The 12,012-nt window shown below is 38.6% G+C and overlaps 1 protein-coding gene across 3 annotated transcripts in view; it reads right to left on the bottom strand.

The window, feature by feature from the left end:
- Positions 1-12,012, bottom strand: part of LOC134883864 (dipeptidyl aminopeptidase-like protein 6) — a 193,991-nt gene that overhangs the window by 15,745 nt on the left and 166,234 nt on the right. For all 3 annotated transcript variants that reach the window (XM_063912328.1, XM_063912326.1, XM_063912327.1), the window contains exon 8: positions 7,617-7,737. In XM_063912328.1, coding sequence (XP_063768398.1) covers positions 7,617-7,737 — 121 coding nt within the window. The remainder of the gene's footprint in view (positions 1-7,616; positions 7,738-12,012) is intronic.

Below are 12,012 nucleotides of genomic sequence, written 5' to 3'. Positions count from 1 at the left end.
AGATCACGGCAAGATTTCCTTCAAATGAACCAATTTCTCTTCTGGTATAACTACCTCCGTATGTGTGCGTCAACCTTTTTTCTTTAAAGCAAGAAACTCACTTTGCCTTCTTTCTCAACTTGCAACTTATATGTTTCCCAGGAGAGCCTTTACGTATGTGCAGGTGTGTGTATTTAAAACCATCTTGCATCACACATCTTGTTCAGGAGACAGAGCGGAATTAATAGGGATCAAAGCAGTCTATGGACTTCATCTCTATTACTACACACACACACACACACACACACACACACACACACACACACACACACACACACAAACACACAAACACACACACACACACGCACACACACTTTATTGAGTAATTATGCAAATTAAAGCTCACTGAGGGAACTTTTTGACAACATTAAGCATGGTCGTGACAATTCTAATTTGTTATTGAGTCTCTGGCGACGACTTCAAAACATCTTGGCTTATTGTTGCAGCTCGCCACTAGCTACACTTATTGCATCTTTTGCAATTAAAATTCCATTAATGCTGTTTATCTGCGGGACTTGGTGCTAGCTTAAGGGAATTAACCAACATCAACAACCAATTAGCATTTTCATTAGCTATGCACGCTTGGTGGAATTACTTAATAGTCAGCATCATTTGACAAACAACCTCGGCGCAGATGTATACGGACATTTGTTCTCTGATACAATGCTGCTGAAGTAATTGTATATGTTGTATATTTTCCCCGGCAGGACACTGCTAAACTAATTAGAGCACCACACAACTCTAAGTGACATGAGAATAAGACAGATTAAAGGCAGCAGTGGGTCCAGTTAGTCTTTGCTCTCCCTTCCCGCCTGGTGAGTCCACCTGTACCCTGCTGGGAGAGCTCAGTGGGGACTGATTGGATCACACTGTCTGATGATGAACAGAGCAGCACGGCGTTGTGCTCCATTTGCAAATGATAAAAAAAAGATTTACCGCATGGCTAGTTTGTGTGCAGCCTGCTGACTTTACCAGCAGCAGCTTAAAAAGCTTTCCATGCGGAGTGAGAGCTCTCCTCGCTCGGCTGGGGACACTAAGTCACCTTGGCTCGCCCCCAAAAAAAGTGAATTTTCTAGATGTGTTCCAATATGTGCCTGACAATTAAGGAAAAATGGGTGAACAAAAGGGATGGAAAGTAAGTAAACTCTTTTTGATTAGCAAATATATTCTCTTCCTCTTAACCTTCCTGTTGTCTTTGGGACAAATTTGACCCGAGCCCAAATGATTTTATGTCGGGTTAAAGGTTTATTTTATTTTAGACTACTGCCAGAAAAATCTAATTTATGCTTGTTTATAACGAGAAAATAATTGTGATCACTTTCATAAGGTTTTGGGTTTTATTACATTTTTTGTCAATTTTGTAAAATAATTCAAAATGTTTTCCTTTTTTATCTGAGAAATTAGCTTTGATTTTTGTGTAATGAGGTCTATTGAGCATCATTTTCTAAAAGAAAAGTAGGAATACATTTCCCTTAGGTTCAAAGGTGTAACATACTGTACACTTGGGTGATTATTTTTACTATATACTTTATAAATAGTCAAACTGGGAAGACAGAAGTTGATAGGAAGACCACACAAGGGTTAAGTAATGACATTGTCTCTTTTTTATCCACCCCCCCTCATTGTGATGATTACCAAGGTGAGCTATCAGAAGCATGTCTCCATGTCCTCCATCCTTCTGTGCAGACTAAATTATTCATTGTGTAAAAGACACATACCATCTCAGTGCATGAAATACCATAATTCAAGTGGCAAATGGAAATTAATTTAGCACAGATACAGGCAGACTGATCTAATCAAATGTTGCTAGTAATTATAAGTGTATTTATTGTTATGGATAAACCAATGTGTAAAACCAGGGCTGCGGTCGAATGGTCCAAAAATCAGCTCCTATCGTCTTTTCCTAATTACTATTCCTTGACCCCTGTGTGGGTTAAGGAATAATGGATAGGAGAATTCAAAAGGACTTAGGAAAAGAGACTGTGGTGCTTTGAGAATCCGACTGCAGTTACACTATCCCACGCATTTATGATGCGACAGCAGACATTATTAAAGGTCTTCTATTATACCACATTTGAACAATATATTGTAGGGCAATATCTATTCAAAACATGTCTGTGAAGTGTTTTGCTCAAAGTACCAAACAGGTCACCCATTGTAGCATGCCTCATCCCCCTCTATTCCAGCCCTGTTCCTGAAGTGCTGATTCTTTGACTGTCGCTTTAAATTTGAGCTGAGCTGAAGCTGGCCACGCCCCCTTTGCAGCTCTCTCCTCTGTGAAAGTTTTCTACCGGGAGAAGATACTCAGCTAAACGCTGCCGTGATTAAACACCGTATAGAGCTCCTGCAGATGATGTCATATATGCTGGTCACGTGACGAGATACGACAGGGGCAGCCATTTTGGCAGTCATCGCGGCAGTAAATTGACAGGCACTGGCAGACTGTCAAGGATGGTGGATAACTGCTGTGCACCAGGTTGCACAAATAGGCGTGGGAAAAAGAAAGGTGTATCGTATTATCGCATTCCTAAAGACGCGGAGAGGAGGGAGAAGTGGATTGGAGCGATTAAAAGAGCCAGGAGCCTTCAGAAAAAGACTGAAAGATGGGACCCCCCGGCCGTTGGCTTTCGCTTATGCAGTGATCACTTCATATCAGGTGGGTGAAGGAATACAGTACAATGCTACAAAAAGTTTCTGGTCAGTTTAATTAAATTTAATTAGTTTAATTTAAGAAGTAGCACCCAGTTATTATAGCTAACGGACACTGTGATGTCCCTTTTTAACTCAACAAGTGTGGCTCTGGCGCAGCCTAGCCAGTTAGCAAGTTAGCTTGTAGCAAGCTAGTGGTAAACAAACCCGTGTTGAAATATTCCTTCTTATTTTGTAGGGAGAAAGAGTGATAATCCGTTGAGTCCGGATTTTATCCCCTCAATTTTCGATTACCTTCCATCTCCAGAGAAGAGGAGACATAAAACGAGACTGGAGGTTTTTAACAGAAGGCAGAAGGCTAAACTGCACAAAGTAGAGCAGGCAAAGATATCTGCAGAAGCCATCCGTCAAAGGTGGGTAGATCAAACTCCTGTCTGATTACATGTTGGGTCTACTTGTGATCGGTGTGTTATTCAGATTATTTTATTTCAAATAGTTAACTGCCGTGATATGGTTATAAACAATAACGTCACACCAAACTGGAATAATTTAATACTTACCCTTGCAGTGATGATGCCGAAGTTTTTGGATGTAAGACTCCACAGTTGAATGTTGTTTACGAAGCCGGACTGACACCATTTGTAAGCCTCCAAGCTTTTGTACGCTCTGAGGGAGTCTCCTGAGTACACTGATGGAAAGCTTACAAGATAGCTGTGGATGTCTGCGTAGCGCAAGTCGGGTACATCGTCTTCAGAGCAGGAGGTTATGCTCTTGAAAAGCACACCGGGTGAATTATATGGGTCGCTTATATTTAATCTCTCTAATTTTGTACTATAAAGCCGAATTTCACTTGAATTAAAATGAGAAGTATACTCGCTCGGTAAGAAAACACTGGCACCGGTGGTCATGTTGACTGCCAAAATGGTGGCTCCCAACCAAAAGTCACGTGACCGCAGGAGCTCTATTATGTTCCAAACCACATCAAGCATTATTTCTGAAACACTTCTCAGTGTTTACCACTAGAACAGTGACATTATATGTATTGTATTATGTAACAACTCTAAATCCCTCCTGCAGTCATCCTGCTGAACACACACACACACACACACACACACACACACACACACACACACACACACACACACACACACACACACAGAGGTGCTGTGGAGGGGATTCAGCTTGTGACTATACATGGGGGCGATAGGTTGGGTCGTGTCACGTGGGCGCGGAGTTGCCAGGTGTTCAATTTAAAACCAGTCCTTATTTCGGTTATGACGTCACAACCGAAGCAAATCTGGATCAGCTCGTTTGTACCCCCGTTTTTAGAGATGTGGGTAAGGAAGAAAAGAGAGAGGGTTGTATTTACACATATTTATGTATAAAAGACAGCAAAAAGTGCATTTTGTATAATTGGGGAATTTTAATGTGAGTCTGCTCTGGGGGAACTACATTTTTTTAGTTCCCTGTGTTCCTGTATTTACAATGACCACATATATCCAGTAGAGGGGAGCAGCATCACATCCACAAAGTAAGGCATCCCTGTAGCTCAAAGCTCAGCGTTGCAGAAATCGTGGGTGTCATTTTTGATCAAAACCTAAGCTTAGACACACATTTCAAGGATCAGACCATTTTTTGACTGTCTGTGTTTAAAATGTGATTGGTTTTAACGAAAGAACTTTGTAAATATGTTTAAAACGTACAACATAAATAAAGTTTTTTTGTATTACAGCACAGAAAGGAATGCTGCATTTTCTTTCAGGTCTAAATGTCTGATGCATATTTTATGTCCAGTAATTCTATGGATTCAGAGTTTTGCCTCTTCTCTTGTGTTCTGAATAATCATAGTCTGCACTTCACCCAACCAATCAAGAACAAACTAAATCCTGGCTGAACAATTATATTATTCAACCGTCATATTGAAAACTAAATCTTTATGACATGTCAAAATTCTCAAACCTATACACTTAAAATGTTACCGGTTCCACCTTGGCAGGCTGACAAGTAGGTTAGAAGACATAACATTGTAATTTCCCCTCCAACATGCCAAACCGCGTCAGTGAAACAGATGTTGTTATTTATTCTGTTTAGGTGCCACTGTGTTGACTGAGGTGATATGCATGTTAGCATTACAGCACATGAGAGAGTGGGAACCTTAAGAGCCCGAAATGCAATTTGTGGTTTGATCTAAAGAAGAATAAAAGGCTATTCAACCTTACACATGAAAAGAAAGAAACCTTTATTGATGCCAAAAGGGGGAAATTCAGTTGTCCACTGTTTTTTGTACACGCACATGCATGTTACATTTACTACTTGGCATTTGAAAACCAATGTATGACCGACGAAGCCTTGTGTGGCTCTGGAGGGATATTTGGAAAGTTTAACCAGGGTTGTCTTAGCTTTGTGTCGAGACAACAAACCTTGTTATATACTCTGGGTATGGGGTTTCAAAGACGAGGATTAAGATTAGGTCAGGTGAAGGGTTTAATGATGCTTTTGCATTATTGGACATGTAGGATCTAAAGTATTTATTCTATCGTCCAAGCATTCAGATCCATGAGTTCTACAGATACTAATAATGCCTGCCCAACATTTGTCATATATAATGTTCATCAAACTGTCAATGGACATCTCTATCTGAGTGAAAGAACAAAACAATTTTGTTTACGAGTAACTCGAAATGAGTATATTATTAAGACAATATTGCAGAAAAAGATTTTGGTAGCTGTGTTGCAATAACAGTCTCTGGGGCTCTACAAAACTATATCTGAGTGTGGTTCATTAGTTTCAACTTGTTATCACACCAAACTTAAACCAACAATTGGACTCTCTTTATTAATCTTTCCCTTCCCAGAGTTGATTACGAGCTTCCTTCTCGTCCCAAAGGCTCAGTCACAAACACAGCAGTAAACAGACACATCCTCATACACAAATCTCGCCATACAAGCAGTCATCCAGCCAAACATCTATGGGGCAAACATGACTTCAATCAAAGCGAAGCCAGGTTTTTATCTCAGAGCACCAGAGCCCAATAAACAGCTGTTTCTTCAGGCTGCGTCATGCGGCAGGATGTGTCACTATCAGTGCAGCCGGCAGATGATGGAACACTTGAGAGTATCCTGAGGCATTTTGGACTATTACACACAGCTGACGGGGTTCTTGGCTGAGACTCCGTAATTTTTTCCAAACATCTCTTTCTGTCTCTCTGTATGCACAATAATGACACACACGCACACACACAATGATGGATTGAGACAGCAATGCAAGCCAGAGGATATTCAAGCCAGGGAGATTATTTGCCAACCTTTCAACCCTTAGCATCAAATCTGCCGTGCAGCAACAGCCAGAGCTTTAGACTTAATTTCTCCTCTGCAACAGTCTGAACCTCAGCTTGACCTTGGCCAGAGCAGTGACTGATTCATTAGCATGGAACATCTTCCTGCCTTGCGGTCCCACTGATGAATTTAAACATAAGGCTTCTATACTCTCCTGTAGAAACTGGCAAAACCACTGGACCAAATCTGTTTCCAGGCCTGTAGACATTGAACTAACCTAATCTTAGAACAGCCTCTCAACCTGCAGTCAGAGATCTACAATAATGATGTTCAGGTACACACAATTTAATCAGATAATCTTTGTTATCATCATAAATAATCATTAACTACTTGGAATTTATTTTAGCATACTTTGTTGACAGTTGTATAAAAACTATGCCTAGAATTTCAGTCAATAGGTTGCTCTCTGACGCAACACAGAAAGTACTTTAGCCCAAAAATGTGATCAAAAGTAAAAATATCTATCCATTATAAATAATGAAAAAACATTTAGCTCTTTGCCTTTGTCACAGCTGCTAAATCCTAAGAGGCTTTCTAGGTGTCAGCCACATAAATGAAAATGTATTTTCTAATGCTACTCATGGACTGAACAGCTTGCCTTCTCTATATCTATACCTTTGAGCCTGGCACTTTCCATCTCCCTCTTGCAATCAATAATCCTAATATTGATGAAGAATCTTCAACCAGATTCCACAAATGAAAGTTCAAAGGGAAAAATTTGGAAAAAAACATATTTAAAAAAAATCATAATGTGGCACCTTATTGTTGATAATCCTATGAGATACCAATGGCATAAGCCAATGATTACCTGGTTAGAGAAACTGTTCCACATTTCAAAAATGTGATTTAGTTGCTGAGAGGTAGATGAGAGCATTGATACACTCCCGTCAGTACACTATATATAAGGTTGTATCGAGCAGTCGTAAACAGCTAGCCTGGCTCTGTCCAAATTGAAAACAATGTCCAAATTGAAAACACTCAACTAACCAGCACCTTTAAAGCTAACAAACACATTATTATCTGTTCAATCTGTCAAATAAATTATAAATTATAATTGGGGACTATTTTTTTTCCAGGCACATGAGTTATACATCTGCAGGTTCACAGAGAAAGGCATCCTGTTCCCCAATATCAAGAATGAACAATATTGTTGGCTAAAAACCTCTATAGTAAGAAACTATATTAAGTAGTAAGTATATAAAACTAAAAACCTAATGTCAAATTAGCATTTTGAGAAACAAAGAACAAGCTTAACAAAATACTGGAAACTTTTTACTGGTTCTTGCTTTATAGCTTATCTATAGATTTTGTATCTTCACGGTCAACTGCATGTACGGTATGTACTCACTAACAGTGGCTTATTTCTATTTTGAGATGTTTATATTTTAGAATTGTTTATTTCTACTCTTTTAATTTCTAATTATGTGCAATGCCTTGCTTTGTTTTATACTGCTGCATTTCTCCCAGTTTGGGATTAATTAATACATTTGATCTTATCTTATTCAACAGACAAAAATGCAAGTGCTATCATTTTTTTCATTTAGGTACGAAAAGTCAGTTTCTATTCCATTGGCAACATTTTTTCTGCCTTACCTTCGTACAGCCAATCACTGAGCCCATTGAAAATGACGCCCTCCTTGCCAGTAGACACCAGACGAATGGAGCGGTTGTCTACCCTGGAGCGATAGTAGATGTTGTTCTCAAAAATGAAGATCTACAAGAGCCAGAAAGGGAGAGAGTACATTCCAATGATGAGAGCTCTATGGGTCTTGATCTGAAACTGACCCTGATTTACATTGACATTGACCTGCAGGGAATTTGCTTTTGTGATCAAGCAGTTCCACTATTATTGCTATCATCACACACAAGAGGAAATCAGAGGACAGTCTGGTAATGCCAACACATTACTGACTCGGGTGAGGCACCATGCTTTTTTCCCCAGCTATAATCCAGCTGGGGGTTGAAAATTATGCTTTTAAGATTAGCATAGGGCTTCTCTCACCTCTCGCACACAAAAGAGTGCACATTTTGAGGAAGAAAACTGTATTTTCAATTTCTGATAAAGATGGAAAACCTTGGCACCAAATGTTGACTCTGACACTCTCCTCTACAGGCTTTGAAACTAACTTAAGGTCAACTCTTTCAGTACAGAGAATAATAGATCATCAGCAACCATGGTCAGAATGGTAGGGCAGGCAGCTCTTGGAGCTAAAATGTTAAAGCTTTAACGCCATGCTGGAAACAAGCCTCTAAAATACAGGACAATGTAAATCCAAAAATCCAGCTGTCTACGATGACAGTGCGTTCATTTCATGCTTGTTTTTACATTGTAACAAGGATCTCAAAATAATACACCACAGGACCTTACAGTAGCATTTTTAAGTATTTCACTACACACTGTGCCTTAGAAGTTAAAGTAAAATGTAATATCAAAAGTGAGAATGTATCAACCTAAGAGTTTCTGCAGCACACCCTGCATCTCTTTAAATCTAAAACAGTATCTGTCACGATTAGTTTCCCTTGTGTAGATACGAGCTGGGGGCCCATGTGGTTTATTGTCACTTTAGTGGAGATGGAGTCCCTGTATAGGAGACAATCTAGGCCACAGCACAGAGAAAGGACCTGGCCCCGTTCTCTGAAGGAAGGTAGAACTCTGCTAGTGATGACTGTGATCCGCATTTATCCTCAGTGAGAATATTTGGTCGACAATGTACAATCTTCAGGCTGGTGAAAACAATGCAATGAAACTGAAATAGCAAAAACACACTGAGAAAAAAATCATTGTTTTTCACTTTCAGTAGGAAGTAGAATGTAACAAATCAAAGGAATTAACTGTAACAAAATGTAACTGTAATGTGCTCTGTGGGGGTATGAAAGGGGCTTTAGATCCGTCTTTTCTTAACTTTTTAGCAATAAGCTTGACTCAGACAAAAACATACTTTTCAGGTCAGTTTGACTGTTTACCTAAAGAAAGTGGTGACAGCACAAAAAAACCCCACATCTTTCAGAGGTAAAAAACGATTTGCTTCGTGGCTCTTTCCTTCTAATTACAATAAGCTGTGACGTCTTTTAATTACCAGCAGCTGCGGGATGCTATGACGTCCTCTAATAATGGCTAGTTTCAATAAATACAATATATCAAATTATACATTTCTAACATATGGCTCTTACAGGGGCTTCAAACTTTTTTAAAATAAATATATAACTACGAAACTAATAATATCGGCCCTAGCTGCACTCTATGTTGCTTGTGTAATGTCTGCATGCTAACATACTAAATCAATACAGTGAAAAATGTTAAAGAAACTACTCTAGCGTGCTGTGTAATTTAAATGCAACACTGTCATTTCTACATTGCGACAATGCTGATAGCAGCATTTAGCTTCATTACAGATTATAGAGTCACTAGCATTTACACTTAAGTCTTGGTAAGCACAAAGCCTGTGTAATAAACTGGTATGACGTTGGAAATACAGTATACTGTATGAGTGTATGCAAGGTGGGGAATGTCTGAAACATTTTATAATTTATGTTCAGAGTATGATTGTCGTGGCTTACTTCTCTATTTTTCCATTAAGCCACTAGAGGCCTTAAACAGACATTTCTATATTTGTTTTACTTACATTTGCGTTGGCCTCAGGTGGTGGCGATATTGATGTTTGCTCAAAATAAATTAACAAACTTTTTCACACAGATAACAAAGAAAACAGTACTTTACTATAGTCAAAAACATCTCAAACAAAAGAGGCACAACTCTAATATAATAATAAACAACTTAGGTTGTGCGTTCTCTCTTTCTTTCGATTTATAGGCTTGTATAACTAGGAAACTTAAACGGTTAAAACTCTGCCTCCACGGCATCTTTTCCACAGGTTGCCCATCTGTCCCTTAGAGGGTGGCGCAGTGGGAATTGTAGTTGTTTATACTTTTTGGGCTACATAAGTCACCAAAACAAAATACTGGCTCTAACAATGATTCTCTATGCTTTTTGCACTCATTGTAAGTCGCTTTGGATAAAAGCATCAGCCAAAGGTAATGTTTTAAGATTTATAGGAATTTCCATCCTACCAGAGAAAACATGTCCTCAAAGATGATATTGACATCACCACAATTTAACAGTTTCTCTGTTTTTCTTTTGGTCACTCTCAAACACACAAACACACAGCCCATAGACTGTATGACTTCCATCTATTACCAAACTGAAAAATCTGTAATTCATTCCCCACAGTCACTTGGGTTTTATTACCACAAAAATAGAATTGACTAAACATGTTTGTGCAGACAGATGTTTCTGCCAAAACCCATGTACATTGACTTGCATCCCATTAAATAACATGTGGCTACACAGCTGTTTTAGTGAGACGAAAATAGGCTTTTAAGTATTCATCCTCCATGAAAAAAAGTTTTAATTTAGCACAAAAAAAGATTTAAGAACAGGATACCATGTGTATAATATATGTTAGGACCGTAAATAAATTATGACAACATGTGTCTTGACTAGCAAACAGCTTGAACTGGTTTCATCTGATGGACGTCTCTCACTTTAACCTTCACCTTTCCAACAGAGGACATCTAAACCTTCAGGGAAACCAGCTGCAGCTCAGCTCTTTAATACCAGAACTTGCTTCATGACGGGTGGGAAACTTGAGGCTGTATAAATCTAGCGACTGTGTTAATTAATCCACTAAGAAGATAACAAGTAATTAATAGCATTGTGCCGCAGGATGTTATCACTTACAGTGTGTCTGCCCTGATACCAACAGACTGAACATCATTAATGCTCCGACAGGTTCAACTTTGTGATGATGGAGGAGGAAATGACTCATCTTGTCGAGTTGCTAAGAACAATTGTGACTTGTGAATAATACCATAGTCTGTCATTTGTTATGTGTTGAATTGGAAATCTTAGTCAATCATTAAGATAATGATAAGGGGAAATAGTTGGTGTGTGCTTTTTTCAAGAACTCAAAATATAACCAACATTTCAACTTCTTAAGAGAAAGAAGAAAGCTGTTCTGAGCATTTAGCAGAGGGGTCTTCTCATATTTCTGGACAACATTTTTCCAAGAAATCCCACATCACTTTTTTACAAATGTGGCAAAGAAATACAGCAGTTATCTCCAATATATTTAGAGGACATAACCTGTTTTTTCTTTTCATCCCCAAATCGCCCCTCATTATAGGGTGGTCAATTGGTCTATGTAATAAGGCATTCCAGTAACCCTGGTCAGCTTGAAAAGTCATGGGTTGAATGTATCGCGACCATGTTTCAGGTATTGGAGTTCCTTCATAAATCTATTAGGTGAATAGAAAATAGCCAGTAGAGATTTGAAACAATCTAAGTCAGGCACCAAGTCCATTGCTGGTTCTTGTTAGCAGCCTGTTCCAAGTAAATGGATACATTATCCTGATTTTGTGTTGAAGTAAAAAACTATGAATGTAACATCAGGTACAATGGAACTTGATTCATTTACCACTTACAAATTGAATTGTTTAACATTCTTCAAATTATAAAAGGTGTCCTTTTAGTCAAGAACCCCCAAAGAATTGATCAAAGAGGAATGATGATTTATTATTTTTATTTTGTCCTGCATTTAAAGCGGGTTTATTTAAAAAAAAACTATGCTAAAAAAATGACAGAACTAAATTCGTATTGCATTCCTGTGGTGGTTTTCTTAAAATTGCAATTGTAGGAAGGTAAAATATAAAAGCAATTTGTGCATTATTTGGACTGGATGAATAATAATATCACTCCCTGTGCCTATAAAGCTGTTCCCCCCAGCTTTATAGAACATTTGAGTTTTTATAGCCCGCACATTTGCCATATAAACTTTCAAAGATAATAACCTGTCAATGTTATGCCCACGGCTTGCTGCGATGCCACTAAACCCCCCCCACCCAAAATCAATTAATGCAGGTTTAAACGTAGAAAACACAAGTACCTTTCTCACCCCCTTTATCAATGATTAAAACTCCTCCTATTAGGGGG

Source organism: Eleginops maclovinus, chromosome 21 (assembly GCF_036324505.1).
Source record: "Eleginops maclovinus isolate JMC-PN-2008 ecotype Puerto Natales chromosome 21, JC_Emac_rtc_rv5, whole genome shotgun sequence".
Taxonomy (NCBI): domain Eukaryota; kingdom Metazoa; phylum Chordata; class Actinopteri; order Perciformes; family Eleginopidae; genus Eleginops; species Eleginops maclovinus.
Note: the sequence above shows the minus strand (reverse complement) of the source record. Positions and strands in the feature narration are given on the sequence as shown.